Source organism: Phoenix dactylifera, unplaced genomic scaffold (genome assembly GCF_009389715.1).
Source record: "Phoenix dactylifera cultivar Barhee BC4 unplaced genomic scaffold, palm_55x_up_171113_PBpolish2nd_filt_p 000316F, whole genome shotgun sequence".
Classification (NCBI taxonomy): domain Eukaryota; kingdom Viridiplantae; phylum Streptophyta; class Magnoliopsida; order Arecales; family Arecaceae; genus Phoenix; species Phoenix dactylifera.
In genome coordinates, this window is record NW_024067786.1 from 131,153 (window position 1) to 151,187 (window position 20,035).

The 20,035-nt window shown below is 36.3% G+C and overlaps 1 protein-coding gene across 2 annotated transcripts; it reads left to right on the forward strand.

Annotated features, from left to right (window-relative positions):
* The first annotated feature begins 10,735 nt into the window (after positions 1–10,735).
* On the forward strand, positions 10,736–19,902 carry LOC103712426 (kinesin-like protein KIN-14Q). 2 transcript variants are annotated; one of them, XM_026806686.2, is made up of 21 exons: positions 10,738–11,000; positions 11,168–11,305; positions 11,656–11,825; positions 12,032–12,175; positions 12,523–12,780; positions 12,864–12,935; positions 13,042–13,110; positions 13,240–13,344; positions 13,433–13,522; positions 13,729–13,836; positions 13,927–14,008; positions 14,095–14,190; positions 14,274–14,450; positions 14,534–14,640; positions 14,740–14,918; positions 15,118–15,279; positions 15,367–15,620; positions 15,707–15,870; positions 15,984–16,139; positions 17,133–17,602; positions 19,405–19,902. In XM_026806686.2, exons 2-21 carry the CDS (start codon positions 11,188–11,190, stop codon positions 19,553–19,555), a joined length of 3,132 nt encoding a protein of 1,043 aa, XP_026662487.2. In that variant the 5' UTR covers positions 10,738–11,000; positions 11,168–11,187; the 3' UTR covers positions 19,556–19,902. The 2 variants fall into 2 exon arrangements, with proteins under 2 accessions (XP_008797166.2, XP_026662487.2); XM_008798944.4 differs by having other exon boundaries at positions 10,736–11,305.
* Positions 19,903–20,035: the final 133 nt, after the last annotated feature.

The window sequence follows — 20,035 nt, forward strand, 5'->3', positions numbered from 1 at the left end:
TTGATGCAACACACGGGGTGGTAGAGTATTGAGTTATAAAACTAGTATGGGTGGTCTCAAAGATCTATCCATGTGCACTTAATGGTGCCATAAAGTATTTTTTTCAGTTTAACACTTTTGTTGAAGGTGCTTCTGGGAGAAATGATGCAACCCTCTTCTTCTTCTCCTCTCGTTTCTTCCATTTATTTTTCCCCCTCCTATTTTGATCCAAATGGCTAAATAAACCTAGCATCGACTTGAACACTACAAGGTGGCGAGGAAAGTCATGCTTAGGTAAAAAAATCTCCTATTTGAGGAATATTTTCAAATAATCTTAGTAACCATCCTTTTCTCTATTGGTTTTATCTAACCATTTAGGGCCTATTTGGGTATTCCTACGGGGCTGGGTTGAAAATGCTGTAGGAATCAGGCCTGTTGGCCCATATAACCTGTATTTTCTAAGAGCCTGTCCAAGCCTAACCTAGGTCCTAGCTTTTGGGCTGCAGACCTTTTTTTTCTTCCCATATGATTTGGGTTGGGTGGTATTTGGTTGATACAGGGCCGTGATTAAATGAACAACCTAAGTTACGAATCTTACAGAATTTTCAACCCAATCCTATAAGAATATTCAAATAGGTCTTTAGTGACTATTATATTTCTGAAGTCAACTAGCTTGATGTGAGGTGTTCGATAATACACCCACCAAAGTTTGATTTACCAATGGAAGTGCTAACCAGCAAAGCCATCCATTCTTTGGATTGGATGAATCATCTTATCAAGCAATGGGAAAATGAACCTTAGGTTTGCTTCCGTTATAGGTTTCTTAGGAACTCAGCTCAACAAGATGAGTTTTTCAATAGTATGATCATGGCACATAACCAAAAAGATCTCTATGTACGGATGGTTCTGCCACACACTTGTTCAATCTTGTGACTCGAAAAGTACATTGTAACGAACCTCTAAAGGGGATCGTTGCACGCTTTGTCGAGCCATCAATTGCAAATATGACACCCATGGATAGCTTCTTGTGAAACTTCCTTGCACAGATGGCATGCTCCCTTATGACCCCCCCTATGGTGAGAGAGTTGTTTATCTCACTATCTGCACTGTGCTCACTGTGCCATTGTCCTTTAGGGATTCTTTGCTCATCTCTAGGATTCATGCTGTAGACCCTGTCTAATGAGCTTCATTCATAAAGGTATAAGGAGCATGGCATTTTTTTTTTCTTTATCTGGCTCACAAACCATTCCTGGCATATTTTGATGAAACTTATTTTAGAATTCCAGTAATAATATAATGGTTAGATTGTAATCCACATTGCTTCAGATCTAATCAGTGTAATACATAGAGATCAACAATCTAGAGTTTTTTCAGAACCTAGTATGTTATTTTTCTTCTATCCATCTTGTATATAAATTGTTAATGGAACTATCTTTTGTCAAAAAGGGAAGAAAGATACATATGTACACACACTATACACTATGCTTGTGCCCTGACCTATTAAACATGATCCACTCTGGCGTCGTCGGGACCAATTACTGGCCATGAAAGTACCTACTACCACCACTCTTTTCCTGCAAGCAAAGCAGCTTTCCTTTAAGTTTAGTTTGTACATCTCAACATACTTTGTATTGGATAATCGCATGCCTTGCTGCCCACCTTTCTTCTATGTGTGGCATAGCATCATATCTCCAGTTTACTGGCCATAGGTTGGACAAGGCTTTTTTTCTGGCAATGGAAAAAAAGCTGTTACTATCTTTTCATGAGTAAGAGAATGTGCTGAAAGGTGACAACCCCACTTAGAAGGCATTGGGATTAGGCCTTTGAGTTAATAGCCACTGCCTGCTCCATCTCAGATTAGTGCTACATAGAAAGATCATAAGAGCATTTCGTGTCTTGTAATCATCTCGACACTCCATTATCTTGTGTTGGTTGTTGACAATTCACATAAGAGAGGGTTATCCTTAATACCTAACCAACTATTTGTGGGAGGCATATGTCTCAGTAGGTGAATTATCGGCGGCTAGCCTTTCTGGTGCATTAGTGCATATGATTATGCCCTACAAACTTCTGAGGCTAAATGAGAGCCATACGTCCAAAGAGATTCGATGATGATGAGACATTGGTATAGAGTAAATGGATCCAACCATATCTTCTAGACATGGTTGTTTAAAGGTGCTTGCTTGAATGTTTCTTAATCTCAGCTTATTCTATGATCACACTTTGCAACATGATAGTGGATAGTTATAAGTTTCCGAAATCAACAAACTTCTTTAAGTTTTCGAGCAAAAAGTTATCCGACCAGCTGTATCTGATTTATTTTTCAGCATGCCATGGCGAGGAGACCCATAGGCATAAAGGAGCCATGATGGATGTGTAGAACTATTTGAGATGGTTCATGCATGAGCAGCATGGTGGAGAGGCAATCAAACAGCCCTTGTGGATCAGAGGTGTTCTAAACAGGTAAAAGTCACTTCAAATTTCAGAGAAGGGGGAGGCAATCAAACATGTTACCTAACCACAAAATAAAATGGAGTAGAACTTTCACAAGATCAATTGCTCTTATTCCATCACTCACTTTCTCTCAGCCTGAGGCTTTTGCCTCATATACCTTCATCTTGACAAGCTAATAGCTTAGAAACTGCAGGGTAGAGAAGCAGCAGCTTTCTAATACTATGAAGTTAGAAGGTAGACTAAATTATAGGGCCCAAACAAAAGGGGCTCCCTTCCATCGACACCCAACTGTTTCTTGTGGACCCAAGTGGAGCAACAGCACAATGAAATAGGCACCACTCTCTTATTGGACATGTTTCTAAATGAAATTTTGAGGTCTCCATGATTTCATTTAAGGACATAGCCCCCATCAGAGATCGCCACCTTCTATCTTTGCCACTTTTTTGCATCTATTCTTCTTTCCTTCTTCAAATGGTGGTCTGCAAGTCACACTGCTTCTTTCTTGTAGAGTCACTCATCATCAGATCAAACTTGATTGCACTTTAGGCCTTTTTTTTTGTTTTTCCTAAAGGTAACAGCTAGATCTCACTCTTGTTGTACATTGGAGATAACTCTAATTCATTGCAAGAAGCCACAAAAGCACCATACGTGGTTACTATAAGAAAAGTTATCCACAAAAACATCTAACATGCATATGTTTGCCTCTTACGATATATTGGGCAGCCATGCATTTGTTGGGTGGTCCTTTTGCATCTCATAGAGAACCATTGCACTAATCTGAAGCCACCCAATTCTGGAATCCACCATGGACATGCGACCAACAATAGTCCGAGCTTGATATATCGCATGCACAATTGCAATTTTGATATAATATAACAAAGATTATTTTAAAGCACATTGAAATTTATGTGCAAGCTCTGGATCTACATTAGTGCTTGCCGGGTTGCATAATCATATACTATCTCATGCTCGATGGGAAAAAAATGATACTTCGAGTATGGCTTCGCATAGACGAATGGCATTGTTTTGATGGGCAACATTATAGCAAGCTTGCACCTGAGTAGAATTTTATGTATAGCTACATTCTTCTGCAATACCTTTGACAAAACTAATAAATAAAAAGTTACTTTTAGAATGTAAAGTTACCTGATTGTTAATTGCTCCAACAATGTTTCATGAATATGAATTGATGATTACATCAATTGAAGACCACCTTAATGCATAAACAAAGCTCTTCAAGATGAGCACCACTCTTAACAAAATCAATTTGTGAAGTTTGATTGGAGACCCACCATCTTAAACTGAATGCAATCATTTGATCAAATACCCTACATTTTTTTTTAAAAAAAATCACAAAGAATTATAGTAGTTGCTTCATCTAGTTTTTCATTTATAGAAGTTCTTACTTTAGCAAATCGCTTGCTCTTGATGGCCACCTCAAATGTAAGTAATATAATTTTATTAAAGAAAGAATATATGAAATCTTTCCATATTACTTTTGTTGTAGAATACCTTTCTTCTCGAAGGCTGCCAACCTAGTTCTTTAACCTTTAAATTTCTTTTAGATATTTGCCCAATGTTCCCCTTCCTTTTTTTTTTTTTAATTATGCATCATATATTATCTCTCTTCATTGTTGGGCCTCTTGTTGCTCTGATCATTACACTTAACTAACAAAGTTTATTGGCACTAATGAAATTTTGACTTTTCCAATCAATCTCGTAATATATACATACTTTGTACTGCCAACCTAAAGAGATCTTTGTCATCCATATGGACCATTAATCTGATAGGTCCACTATGATTGTGTTAGCATGGTGGATGGATGACATGAGATAACCTAGTAAATAAGTTGTGCTGGAGATGCTTGAACCCTTTTTGTTATTTAATTACTTGCATGGTAGTCTAATCATTCTCTTCTGTGGTATGTAGCCCAGAGATGGCCCAATCAATTGGGTTGAGAAAAAAAGGGGACATTCATATACAATATACCTTCTATACTTTTACTGAAAATTTCCCAAATTAGGGCCAAATGATCTAGTAAATTTAACCTAATCAATCGAACTATTTGTCAAGCTTGAATTTAGATAGTTTGTTATTTAATGAGATTACATAGTCTACTTGAATGATGTTGTATATCAACATTTTTTCTGAGGAAAGTTGTACACTAATAAATTGTGAGTGTGATCTATCATTCTTGTTCTTATACTTACCTACAACTTTTTTATTATTTTTGCGTACAAATATTTTTCTTTTACATATTCCAAATTTTGAATTTCTTATTTTTTCACTGTTATTTTTGTGGGAGAAAGGGAGAAAGATCTCGCCATACTATGATTATCTAGGTCAAAATACTTGGAGGCGCACTAGCTAAGACTTAGATCAGGAACTTTGTTCAATCTTTTTCTTACTTGAACCTATTTGTACAATAATTTGTTAGTGTTAAAGAACATTGACATTTTAAGTAGTTTATATTCTGCTAAACATTCTATTCCTTTCCATAAAATTATTTCAATGCTATATAATACTTTTTTCTGAAAATTTAAAGAAATATGCATGATTTCTCCTACCTTCTTTTTTTCTTTTTAAATCTCAATGAATTCATTATCCATTCAAGTTTTAGATAATCAAAATTTTACATTCTATTTCTTTACTACAAAATCTTCTTATACACTTTTCATGGATGCCGAGGGAGTTGAATCTAACCTTCCTTATTAGATCCCTAATAGTAACTCTTAATTATTCTAAACCGCTATAATAGATTTTGCCTAGAAAATCAAAAAAATATTAGATTATTTTTTTACAATAGATATCTACTAATTTCTACATAATTTTATTCACGATCTAAGTAGGAATGGATAATAATCTTAAAAAATATATATTAAATATTTAAAATATGTGCATCAGATATCCAATAAATATGTATCTTGTAAGTTGTAAATGTGTATCATTCATCTCATATGCACATTTAGAGGAAAATTGTTCAAAGATTTTAAACTATATATTATTCTAAAAATATAACCCCATCTTTTCTGCAAAACAAATTATTAAGTACATTTCTTACACAAAATTCACACCTAAAATAGTTTTTTTTTTTTTGAAAAAGTGAGAAAATAACTCACTGGGGATCCAAAGCTCCACAACGACGTGCCTCTCCAATTCCTAGCTGGCCCGGTCTCCAATGCACCCAGTTTTGCTCCCCAGAAGTGACCAGCCGGCAGCCTTTCGTTTTAGCCATGCCACGTCGCCTGATGCGGCGAGCGGGTCCCACTGCACCCCCACCCTCGTAGACCGCGCATTCTCTCTTCTCTGGACTCTGGGCCGAAATTGATCCGGTCAAACTCTCGAACCGCCCAGGTTCGGAACCCGAGCCTAAAGTTTGAAATTTTCGACCGTTGAACGAGGACGGGCGCCCCGTCTTCTTAATCATACAAACACGCTCCAATTCAACAAACCCAGTTGAATTGAAGATATTCTGCTTGAGAGTATACCTTGTTAAGTTTTTTTTCTTTTTCTCTTACAGGTTAAATGCCATTTATATAACCATGAGATTATTGTCTTGACTATTGAAGACCAATTAGATTCTTCTATCAGAAAAATTGATGGGTATATTTTGCTTGGTGTTTTTTTATTTTATTGATTTCATTAAGATTCTACAGGTCGAGCTAAAATCTTGCATGTATCTATTATATATAAAGTCACGTTAGAATGGTTAATATTTTGGATAAATTTAACCAAATCCCACAATCCAGGAGTTACATGATTTTGACCTTTTTTTTCTGTTTTTTTTTTCTCCAAAAACAAACCTAGTGGAAGCACCTCTATGGAGCTACTCAAAATGTGTTTGTTTTATAATTGTAAGCCTTACCTTCTCAAAGCCATACTTCCAAATGGCAGATCCTTAGGAATATCTTTTGGTAAATCGCATACCGGTACCATCTGAAGTAAAATATTTCAGACTTATACCTACCGCATTTCTATTTAAATTTTTTAATGTAAGGTAGGAAAAAGGACCATATTTACTGAACTTGGAGCAAGTAAGCCCATCAGTTAATCGACTTCCAACCTTAGATGGCATGAAGGATCCATGCTACCTAAATTGACACCTAAGTATAACATTCAACTAAAACTAAACTAAAAGGCATTCAACTCATGAGGTGATGCCACCATCTGTGTCCAAAATTTTAGATCTATGGTGGCATGTATAAAATAAGTTGGCAACCATCTTTAACAACTAATTGATTGCTTGACACTGATGTGCTGCCATCCTCCCCCCTCTTTTCAAATTACATACAAAGAAATCACACCATTCTTACCTTGGAAATAAAGTAATAAGCTTAACAACCTAAATGCATAGCTATATGAAGGAGACGTGAATCAATGATGAGACATTTGCTCGGTATTTTATATTTGGTGCCAAATCATTAAGGGAATTGGGCTAAATTTGAAGGACCGATTCTCATGAAACAAGGTGGTGATATTTAAATTGAATAGAACTTAAATATATCTTGGGTGGGGAAAAGTCAGTAAGAAAGAGACATGTTATTCTCTGAGCTTACAATATTCTGCCGAACTTATGGGAGTTCTTTTAGATGAAGAATTGAGTTTATATTGACTCGTTTGAATTTGCTATCAGAGGGATAGGGAAGTGGCGATGGGTAGGTAATTTAAATGAAAGAGGCATTTCAATTAAATTGTACTTTAGGAAATTCTTTTTGAGCAAAATTGTACTTCTGAAGATCATGTTCATTTTTCTATCTGTACCTCTATTTCTATGATGAACCATTACTTATAAAATAGTTTCTGTAAATAATACTTAAGTTCCAAATAGATGATAAGATCTTAAATTATCCTTATTTCATATGTTTTAATACTTGTTTGTTGCTTTAAATATAGTCTACTTCATAAGCCACTCCTTTACTTGTCACACATAAAGTGAGGATACACAATCAAAACTAGCAATTTTTTAGTAATAACCATTATGAAAAAAAAAGTTGAATAAAATTTATTTAGATTGAATTTTAACATTTCTACCAATAAGAAGCAGAGTCTGTCGGATTAATCATTCTGCATGATAATTGTTGTCATCTGCATGCATGGAATAAGGGAATGAGCTGAAGAGCCTATAAAAAAAAAATACAGAGAATTATCCTTCACTAGTTCGTGAAGGGTGTCCATGAAATTTCTATATGATCATCACTTTGCATTTAGGAAGGCAAATTCTTGATCTATATTTCTAATGTCATTCCAGATGTGGCAACTACATTTTGTCCATCAAGTTTACTTTCTTCGATTTTTTTTTTCTTATTCTTTTCTTCTTGCACATATAGAAAAGCCCCAAAAGAGTGAGATTTTTCTAGCAGGAAAGAAAGGAAACTGATTGGAAGGTGATGCCATTCAACCTAGCTGTGAGAAAATCTGACACCAAAATGAGTATGCAAGAAATTTTCTTACTTGATCTTTTGATTTTTTAATCACTTTTAAAGATATCCTAAATTTAGCATCACCATAATGGGGAAAAAAATCTAGATATATGAAATGAAACCCAATACTGAGTGATGTTATATGAAATAAATTTGAATTAATCTTTATGGCTTATAAAAGATCATGCATTCGAATTATGCCGAGATGATCTAGGACTTCAAAAGAGAGGGCAATCTACCAAACCTCGATAAGAGCGGATCTCAACCAAGTTGTAGGAAAATCAGCAAGAAACTCTACTTGTGCAATGCAGATCATTCATGCAATGTCACATGCAAGACAAAACCATGCATAATGAGAATCACTAGAGAACTTGATGTTTGATATTATAGGCTTTAAATCCAATATTTAAGGTTCACATTCCTATAAAAATGTACATTAACAAGGGAAGAGACATGAATATTAACGAATTGCTAGATGACAATGCAGACTATGCAATATGACTATGTAACATTGAATTGTAGCCCCTCCTTAGAGGAAGTTTGGCAATATTTAGTAGCACTTGGTAGTGAAAGACCACCCAAAGCCATTGAATATTTTTACAAAGACATGTGATTAATTTATTTTCAACTTGAATTTACATACTTTTATACTATTTTTTTCAAAATAAAGTAGAAATAAGTCTTAATTCTTATTAACTCTTGGAATAAGGAAGGAATAGTTATTCTGGTGATATCTGCTTGCTCCTCAAAATAATCATTCCAAAGGTGAGTAGGAATAACTTTCTGCCTAGAGTAAAGCCCTCTTTTATTCCGACCTCTTTTTACAAGCAAAAGTATACTCACCTGAATGTTATGCTAGAGATTAATAAAAAAAATGGCTAGACAAAAACAAAAAAATAATTTATAAATTGATAACTGATCTCTCCATTGATTGGACTATAACTTTTAATCCCTATGGACTGGGACTTTAATACCGACCCCAAGTTACAAAGTTTCTTTTATACTTGGTCCCTAATAGTTGTATACACTTATACCCCACTATGTACAAAGTTATAGATAATTGTGCACACACGAATGTAAATATATGCATGGATAATTAAACTATGTACAAGAATTAGCATAAGAACGTGCAATATAAGTATTTGCAAATTTTTTATAAGTGTGTGCAAAACTAAAATTAAATGTTAATAGTCAAAGGACTATGTGTTAGAGTCCATTAAAGAAAGGATAGGATGTTAAGTTCCCCAAAAAAAAAATTTATGGAAAACCATTTCAAGAGGAATGAATGTCCTTCTTCGACTTTTTTGCGCAAAGATGTAGTTCAGAGTTAACGATAAGCTAATGGCTCTAGAATCATAAAGGATATAGGGCTAACAATATGATGAACTTCCAAATATTTGAACTGTAAAATGACATGGAAAGATACATGGAGACCAAAATCTCAAGATTTCATTATGCTTTCATAATTGCTATTTTAGTCAAACTTGCTTATTTCTGAAATAGTTATTGCAAAGAGGGCTAAAATAAAGCCGTATATTCTTTCTTCCTGTTTTTCATATCTTCTTTCCCGTTTTTCATATGGACAAAAATACTCTCAACCCTAAAGTCATTCCGTTCTAGAATAAAAAGGAAATAAATGTTCCCTTTCCACTTTTCTCATTCCTTAGCATGGATGCATCTATTGTTAGATTTGGTGGATGGGAGATTTACTTGAATTACTAAATTTGGCACCAAGTAAATTTAAGGCTTTGTCTCCTTTTCTCTTTGTTGTTAAGGATATTTTAATTATTTCATTGATCTATTAACAAAAAAGATTTAAGAAATTGCAGTCTTCACTAGGGCAAAAAGAAAGGAGAATATAAATGCTATATTTCATTTACCTTGAATGGCGGATATCACAACTCACCTCCAATAAATCCAATTACACACTCCTTGCATGGCTCATAAACTAGAGCTGAAACTGCGAAAAACCCTATAGTGACACTTTTGCAAATATCTAACTTGCCATTTGACATCATTTATTTGGGATAGGTAGAATATCTTAGTGGGAGTTCGCATGGGAAATAATAGGATAGACACATTAGAAAGAAATGCACCATATCATCTCATGCCCACATCAACACAGTTTTAGAATACAACCTTCTATGCTTGAGTTCATCAAACCATGTCAAGTTCCATATTCTGATACTTAGCTGAGCCCTATCAAAGCTGGAAAAAAGAGAAAAAAAAGATCCTACTAGTAGCTTATTTAGAAGAAGCAATATAGAATGTCTTCCGAATTCTATTCTCACCATACAAATATACCATTAAATCATAGTTACCACCTTAAAATAACAAAAAAAGCTGTCTCAAAAAAATCAAAACAAAAGAAAGAGATTAAGTGCTCGCAATTGTTGGGCACCATGCTTATGCAGCAACAATCTAGAGTTTCTACAACCCTTTTGTGAAACTTTGGAACCAATAGTGGGTGGACAATGGAGGGCTACCATGGAGCCAACAGACACCATTTAAATTAGTTAAACTCCTAAAAAAACTCTCTTTTAGATACTATTGGTTAAACTCAGGGCTGTCATGAAGCCAACAAATTCTCCAGTCAAATTAGTTAAAAGAACGCATCCTAAGGAGATCAAAACAATCTCATTAACCCACCTTATAAGGGGCATACAGAAAAAAAAAATAAATGGAAAAGGAGAGCCAAATTAACACTAACGGTCAAGAAGAGTCTAGCACTAAAAATAGCTCTAACACCCCGTGTTCTTGTATTCCAGGTCGATCCTCGATATTTTCTTTTATTACAATTAGCGCCCTCCACCGAACCAGAAACGGCTTCCGTCCCGAGCCAAGAGGCTCGGAGGGGGTCTCCGTTGGCTTCCTTTTCTTTTGGGCATCATAGGAGAGGGAGGACGAAAGCTCTCTCCTTCCGCCCCTTCGTCTCCTCCCCTTTTTCTTCTCCACCTCCCACCCTCCACGGCGGGGGAGTGACCTCAAGAGAGCCACCCCTCCACCCCCGTGCTTCCAAAATCAAACCTTTCCCTCCCCCTTCCCCGGTTTTCTTGGGTTTTTTCCGGCGTTTTCTTGGGGACAGGAATGGTGAGGAATTCGTGAGTTTGGGGTGATCGAGTCTGGTGGCTCTGTTTTGTGATCGGGTCCGTTTTTAGTGTTCCTTTCTCTCCAAAATCGTATCTTTCCGCTTGTTTACCCCTTCTTTTGTGTTTTTTTGGCGTGTTTCTTGGGTCTAGAATGATTGGGGAATGGTGAATTTGGTGTGATTTGGGTAAGGGTGCCTGTTCTTTGATTGGGGTTTCTTTTTCAGTGGATTTTTGAGGGGAGGGGATGGCGTCGGAGGGGATTCTTTCGATATCGGTGGCTTCGGTGGTGGAGGATGTGCTGAAGCAGCATGGGTCGAGGCTGAGTGACATCGATTTGGCTTCGAGGAAGGCAGAGGAAGCAGGTGGGTTTATTTCCATATCTTTTTTTTCGACTATTGGAAAAAAAGGTAGTTTTTGATGATCTTGTCAATTTCTTCTACAATGCTCTATTTTGTTGTAAAATTTGTTATGTATTTATGCTGATTTATGGCTTTTTCTTGACCAAGATTTTGAATTTTTCCTCTGTAAAAAAAAACAATTACAGTGAAATAATTTTGCAAGCTCACTTGGTTATTTAATAAAATAATCTGTAGACTTGATGTTCTTTAATTTAATCCTCGAAGTAATTCTGTTGATTTTTTTAACAAATTCCAAGGAAGCATTGATGAAGAATAACGGAATAAAATTCTTTGGTTTTAACTTGTAATGGCAGCGACGAGAAGGTATGAGGCAGCCGGTTGGCTGAGGAAGATGGTTGGGGTCATTGGTGGTGCTAAAGATTTGCCGGAAGAGCCTTCTGAGGAGGAATTCAGGATTGGCTTGAGAAATGGGATAATTCTTTGCAATGCGCTCAACAAGGTTCAACCTGGTGCAGTGCCAAAGGTTGGTTCCAACTTCCAAGGACAGGGGCATAATAGATTATTGCTATACTTCTTTTTCTACCTTTTATTTGATTCTTCTCATTGTTTCCTGATGATATGATTTGTATCCCTTAATGATTAGTATACTTCTTTTTTACCCTTTTATTTGATTTTTCTAGTTGCTTCTTAATGATCTCATTTGTATCTCTTAATGATTATTGTGTTCAGGTGGTAGAAGCTCCTGCAGATTTTGCTGTGCTCCCAGATGGAGCAGCTTTGTCAGCATATCAGTACTTTGAAAACTTGAGGAACTTCCTTTGTGCACTCGAAGAGATGGGTCTCCCCACATTCGAGGCATCTGATCTAGAGAAGGTGGGCTTTCTAATTTTTAAGCTAATCAGTAGCATTTGTTCTCCTTCTGTTTAAATTATGAACTTCAAAACAGTGATACGCTTCTGTTGTTCCAATACAAAAATCTTGATAAGTGACCTTTTTATTTTCTCATCTCAGTCAATGGTATTGCATTCTTTAATATTGGTTAGCAGTTCCCATTTATTCTTAAACTGCATGATAATAGGAACTTCTTTTTTATACAGATATCCACCTAACTTCGCTCTTGAAAATGGGAAAAAAAAATATGCCTGCTTTATTCTATTTTATTTTGTTGGCCTCCAAACAAGATCTTCATGTTTTCCTTTATTCTCTGGATGGAATTACAGGGAGGTAAGGGCTCAAGGGTTGTCAACAGTGTCCTAGCTCTTAAGTCCTACCACGAATGCAAACAAACAGGCAGAAATTATTCCTGGAAATATGGTGGAATATTGAAACCTGCCAGCTCAGGGAAATATTTCGTAAGGAAAAACTCAGAACCTTTCATGAATTCCTTGTCTAGGACCCTATCAGGTGACAAATTCCAGGATGGCTTATCACTGGAGCAGAACTTAAGTGTTGACTTTTCAATAGAATCCTCTGAAATGGTTGGTAAACTGAATCTTTCTGGATTTATTGCACTAATTTGTTCATACCCAGCTCAGCTAAGCAATGTCTGGTGGTTCCACAGACAACTTCGCATTCGCTGAATATGCTTGTCCGTACAATTTTATCAGATAAGAAGCCTGAAGAAGTTCCATCTGTAAGGATATGCTTGTCATGTTATTTGGTTGAACTTATCAGTGGATGCGAAGGAAACAACATACCTTTGCACTTTTTTGATGAAAAACTATTTATCTCTTTTGTAGGTTGTGGAATCGATGTTAGGTAAAGTCATGAAAGAATTTGAACGCCGTATTGCAAGCCAAAATGAGATGGTAGGCTCTTAATTGCATTTTTGTGTTATTTATTTGTAATTCAATTTGAGAGCATGTTTTTATACTTTTTGACAATTTGAGCTCCATTGATAACCACATTTACCTATACTGATCCTGCTAACTTGACAGGTGAAAACAACTATGAGGGATCTGGCAGATGGTAATATATCCAATGGTTGCCTCTCCAAACCGGATGTTTGGACAGAGGACTCATCTGCTTCTGATGAAACAAAGGTACTTTTTGGATCTTTACTTCAAGAAATACATCAGCTTGATGCTTAATTATGGAAATTATAATTGGATCTGATGCAATTAATCGTAGGCTTGGACTGCTGACAAGACTGATAACAATAATTCCTTCTCTGAACCGAATGTTTTAACGGAGGTCTCTTCTATTTCTAATGAAACAAAGGTACGGTCTGGATCTGTGCTCCGCAAAGCTTGAATATGCGAAGTAGTAATTCAATTTCAAGCTTGTCTTGAATATTTTCAGTAGTGTAGAGTGCCTTCTGGAATAATTTTTCATCATATGTTAGATATCAATGTGGCTGTTGACAGCTATATATCTAGATGAATTTGGATGTAATTTAAATATTTAGTTATTTTATTGTGTATTACATGGAGAAGGCAAAGAACATTCATGTGAGCTCGAAAGATGAAGATGCTCTAAATGGGAGGGTCCTAAAGCAACACAAGATCATTTATCGACAACAAAGAGAGATTCAGGTATAATCTGCTGCAATATTGTTCTCTTGAAGACAGCTTTGATGATTAGATCTTTTTATCTATATTGATACTTGACAATGCTCTCTACAGGAACTGAAACATACTCTTCACAGGACTAAAGATGGTATAAAGTTCATGAAATCACAGTACTCTGAAGAGTTTAGCAATCTTGGTAATATTGGGCATGATGTTCATGTCTTTATTGGTCGTTGGATTTTGTTGAACCTAGTCTCATGGCTATTTTTCTTTTCATAATAGGCAAGCATTTGCAGATCCTTGCTCATGCTGCTTCAGGTTATCATAAAGTTCTTGAGGAAAATAGAAAGTTATACAATCAAGTACAAGATCTTAAAGGTGACATTGCCAGCATCTTAACTATCATATTTTCTTTATAAAACATTGTATTGCTATACTCAATTTATTTTATTCTTTATTAGGAAATATTAGGGTCTACTGCCGTGTGAGACCTTTCCTTCCTGGACAATTTAGTAGCATGAGCGCAGTCAGTCATATTGATGATGGAAATATTACAGTCATCACCCCTGCAAAGTACTGCAAAGAAGGGCATAAATCTTTTACCTTCAACAAAGTCTTTGGCCCAACTGCAACTCAAGGTTTTTGAACTCATGTTTGTTTCTAGTTAGACATGCCGTATTATATTCCTCAACTACTGAGCACTCTTCTTCAATCAATGCAGAAGAGGTCTTTTCAGATACCCAACCTCTTATTCGTTCAGTTCTTGATGGTTACAATGTCTGTATTTTTGCATATGGCCAAACTGGATCAGGAAAAACTTATACAATGGTGAGGATTGATAAAACCCTTACCCTGAGCATTAAAAGTACATGAAACTTTGAGCGTAAAAATGGATATTGGTTGATTTAATTTAATTCTGTCATGCAGAGTGGACCTAAAGAACTTACTGAGGAAGGTCTTGGTGTAAATTATAGGGCATTAAATGATCTATTTCATATCTCAGAACAGAGAAAGGACACATTTTGTTATGAAATTGCTGTTCAGATGATTGAGATATATAACGAACAAGTGAGAGATCTCCTTGCAAATGATGGTGGTAACAGAAGATATCCTTTTGAACTATCTTTTCTTTTTAATATGTAAATGCATTTATATATATTGTTTTTTCTTAAAATAGTGTCGTGTCATATCATTTACATAATTGTAAATGCTTTAGTAAATATGAGCTTCCTTTGCCGGTGCTATTCAGTCACATCCTTTCTCCACAATTTTCATACATGCTGGATTTCCTTTACATTTAAATACATTAGAAATTCGTAACAGCTCACAAAAAGGACTTAATGTACCTGATGCAAACTTGATCCCTGTTGTATCAACTTCGGATGTTATCGAATTGATGAACCTTGGTCAAAAGAATCGGGCAGTATCTTCAACAGCCATGAATGACCGTAGCAGTCGCTCTCATAGGTTTGAATTTGAGTTAAATTTTCTTGTTCAAATAGCAATTAGATGTGATCACTCTTTCTTATGCACTATTGATGGATTCATTTGCAGTTGCCTAACCATTCATGTTCAAGCAAAAGACTTGACATCTGGGAATGTCCTTCGAGGATGCATGCATCTAGTTGATTTGGCAGGGAGTGAAAGAGTAGACAAGTCTGAGGTCAAAGGAGACAGGCTGAAGGAGGCACAACATATAAACAAATCTCTTTCAGCATTAGGAGACGTAATATCTGCCCTTGCACAAAAGAACACGCATATACCTTATAGGAATAGTAAACTCACACAATTACTCCAAGACTCTCTTGGTAAGACATGATATTTTAGACTTTATCAGACAAACTTATCTTATTGCTATCGTGATAGCATTAAATGTTCAGCTTTTACTATTCAGGTGGGCAAGCCAAAACGCTGATGTTTGTCCACATAAGCCCTGAGATGGATGCCATTGGTGAGACCTTAAGCACTCTCAAATTTGCCGAGCGGGTTGCCACTGTTGAGCTAGGTGCTGCCAAGAAGAACAAAGATAATGGAGAAGTCAAAGAGCTCAGAGAGCAGGTTTTACCTTCATTGCATTTCTTCAGCTGCATCAGTTGATACACCCTGCACATTATTTATTTACACCGCTTTGTAGCTTTTCTTAATAATATGTTCTCCCCCCTTAATTTCAGATAGCTAGTCTTAAGGCAGCATTAGCTAGGAGAGAAGGAGAAACTCACATAAGAAGTACAATGTCCAGCCCTGATATATACAGGATGAAGTCTGGTGCAATCTCCCCATCATATCCGAGCTTCAGGCAGCCAATGGAGGATGTTGGAAACATAGAGGTAATTACACTCTTACTAACCCTTTCTCTGTGATTTGGAGTTGGTAATTTCTGCATAATTAGCAGATGATAAATTGTCTATGACTGCATTTTGTGTTAATTGCAATGCATGGTGGATGACCAGTATTCAGTCAGAATGGAATGCTTAATGTTAATCTTTGTGTGCTTAACATTGCATTGATGCCATCAGTAGAGGACAAGCTACAAGATGAAAAGGAAAAATCATGATATAGAATTGACTTGACAAGCTTTTAAATATACAATGCATCTGCAATTTTTTTTTATAGAACACAAGCCAATAATAAATCTTCTATATAGAAATGGATTTTGGTTATGGATATTTGTAGAGAAAATTTCCTTTATATCTCCATTCCGAGAGTTGAACATGTAACCATTCTCCCTGGCCTTTTAGGATCTTGGTCTAAAATCTGTGGAGGTTACTACTATTTCTCCTGGCTAGAAAGTGGATGTCCGCTTACTGTAATCATTTTTACAAAGGTTATGAGCCTCATAGAAACTTCCTTATCTTGGCAATTGTTTCTGATCCTACAAATTGTAGATATTTGTATACACATGAATACTAGCAGTTAAATGATAGTATCATCAGTCAGCTTAATAATTTGTGAAGAAGGTTGATTAGTTACTGCTGACAATTCCTATTGTGCATATTATCTAGCTTATCGTTCACTTGCAAATAGGTAGCAGTAAGTAGATAACTTTCTGATGAAGTTTTTCCAAATGGTTTGAGTGTAGAATATGTAATCTTTTCAGTAATTCATCAGTGCTTTTGAATGTAGACAACTTCCTGATTCCTGTTTATTTCCTTCTAAATATCGTCGTTGCTTTTATTGGTGTTCATGAAATTTAATATATAACCAGCTGTTGAGCTTGATGGTGGAAATTTTGCTGTATGACAGTGTCAATATTCAGTCTGATTGGTATTCCTGCTTCTTCTCATATTCTTTTTGTTTGCTTTTGTCTGTATCTGAGTTAGGTCCAGAGTAATTCTGCACTGATGCAAAAGGGGGCAAACTATGATATCCGAGAGTTACTGATGGAAACCAATCCTTCTCCATGGCCGGAGAGCTGTGCTGGACTCCAGAAAACAGATGACAAAGAAACAAGTTCTGGAGAATGGGTTGACAAGGTCATTATTAACAAGCATGAAGCTGTCGCTCGAGATGAAGATTCGCTAAGAGATTGGGAAGGAGATGGCACACAACTCCCTGCTTATTTTTATCAAAGATATATTCCTGATGTAAGAGTTTACAGGGATCAGCCTAGAAACCGGGCCGAGTCTGTAGCGACCGATGATTCGGATGATCTGGATTTGGCAACCAGTGATTCTTCAGAACCAGATATGTCATGGCAGTTCAATCTTCCAAAACCTAGTGCTGCAATCAATGTGGTAGAATCAAGGATTAAGAAGCCTCAAACAAAGACAATAAAGAGCCCAGATGTCAGGTAATCTATTTGTGATAAAATTACTGCCCTAATACATCCAAAATGACTAGATATAAGATAGAATCTGATTTCTAATCTGAAATTGAGCATGTTCCTAACATATTGCTGTTATTGGCATGACTGAATCATTCCGAAGCAGCAGGATATAGTTTAATCTAATTCTAATGATTTTGGCTTGTACTTCATCATAGTATGGGAAGAACCTCTTCTAAAGATATAGAGCTTCCTACAAATTGCTTATTTCTTTTTTTGAATGAATAAAAATTTCTCATTTCATGTAACAGATATTTCTGCTTGTTAGGGACTCTTCTGGTTTAATCTGTTGATCTACCTCTAATAATGCAATAATGCAGATTAATATAACCTATTAATTAACCATACATTATTATCAATGGCTGCACTAGGGGACCTTGCCAGCATTCATAAATACATAATTAGGACTTCCATACATTTTTGGTTTAGATCTTCATTCCATCTTTTGATGCATTTACATAAATTTGAGCCACTTATTGGATTCTTCTCAGATCTTTATTCTATTGTGTGCCATCTCAGTTAGTTCTCTGATGCTCTAGATCCTCCACCATTGCTATTATGTTTCCTTTGCGTACTCAACTCATTCTTCCTAGCTTTTTTACCACATCATCCTCAAACAAGAGTTCTAGACCAGCACATTTTAAAAAATCAGATCAATCCATGTATCCAAGATTCGTTGAACCGATATAGGGACTCATATTGGGCAATGACCAGAATGGTATGGTTTGGGTATGTACCGTACTACTCCGGAGCGAACTTTTTTTTTTTTAAAAATTTTTGAATTGATCTTGGCAAATGATTTGCCGACTTCATCGTAGCAAGTCAGCAAACCATTTGCCGACTTCAATAGAAACATGGCAACAAAATAAACAGGTCCCACGTTTCGAAATAGGGAGGGCTTCTAAACCCTCTCTCTCCTCTTTCTGAGCTGCCTCTCTCCCTCTTTCTCGGCCACTCTCTCTTTCCCTACCCCCTCCCTCTCCCTCTCTCTCCTTCCCTTCTCCTCTCTCCTTCTCTATCTCTACTTCCCTTGCTTGATTTCTCGAACTGAGGTGCGAAACCATGCCGATTCGCCCTCGGTATGGTTCAATATCTTCCGAATAGGGCGGTTTAGGGTGGTACAACGAACGCTGCATGTATCTAAATCTCAAGACTATATTTAGTGGTACAACCTAAAATATTGTCTCAACTTCGCTCTTCTTTATTGGCAACTCATCATTAAGATAAAATACATATGGTATCATGTAGTTTCTCAGTATAATCTTAACTAATATACTATTTTCTTTTCTAATCTACTAGGTTTAAACTATTTGATATCACTTCGAAATTCATTTCACACTGGTTAGGCTTCCCATTTTTGCATCTTAACCACAACTTTATCTCTCGAATAGGGCGGTTCAGGGTGGTACAACGAACGCTGCATGTATCTAAATCTCAAGACTATATTTAGTGGTACAGCCTAAAATATTGTCTCAACTTCGCTCTTCTTTATTGGCAACTCATCATTGAGATAAAATACGTATGGTATCATGTAGTTTCTCAGTATAATCTTAACTAATATGCTATTTTCTTTTCTAATCTACTAGGTTTAAACTATTTGATATCCCTTCGAAATTCATTTCACACTGGTTAGGCTTCCCATTTTTGCATCTTAACCACAACTTTATTTCTTAATTAATCAATTGATTTATTAATTCTGTTTGCACAATTAACTTGGAACTACAATATTCTATTGTTCTAATGATTTTCTTTCCTCATCCATGCACCAGGACTTCCCTCATCCCATCTTCGTCGCGGAAAGTGTCCAATGGAGCTGGCCGAACAACCAGCCGGCCAGGGAGGAATCCCGTTTCCGGTGGCATCGGTGGAAAGCGGTCAGTTAGTGGAAAGGTAGGAAGCGGAAAGCAAAGTTTACATTAGAAAGGTGAGAGATTTTCAGGCTTTCATTTTATGACACGACACAAGAGATTGAGGGCCTTGTTCCCCATATAGTGAGTGGCAATAATTCTAGTTGCTCGTGTTTGTGTGTATGGAGAGTGATCTTGATCGGCGCCTAAGAGGAGGATTGTCTCACCCTTCTGCTTTGCTTTCAAGCTGGTCGAGAAGTGTCAGTAATCCATAACTCACTTCATTGTTTGTACCATTTACGCTTCAGGAAGAAAAGAATATTGATGAAGGAATACAAAAAAGAGGAAAAAGGGAAGCAAAAGTCTGAAACTCGGGTGTAATGTTTATAACAAGGCTAATGACTACAAATTTTTTCCCCATGGCATTTCTATTTTCGAGTTATGTGATCTTTATGTTCGACTCAAGTTCCTAAACCCATATTCTTCTGTAGTTTTACTTAATTCTCATCGAACTGCTTTGGTTCAGTTCCAAATTAAAGACTAAAGAACCTAG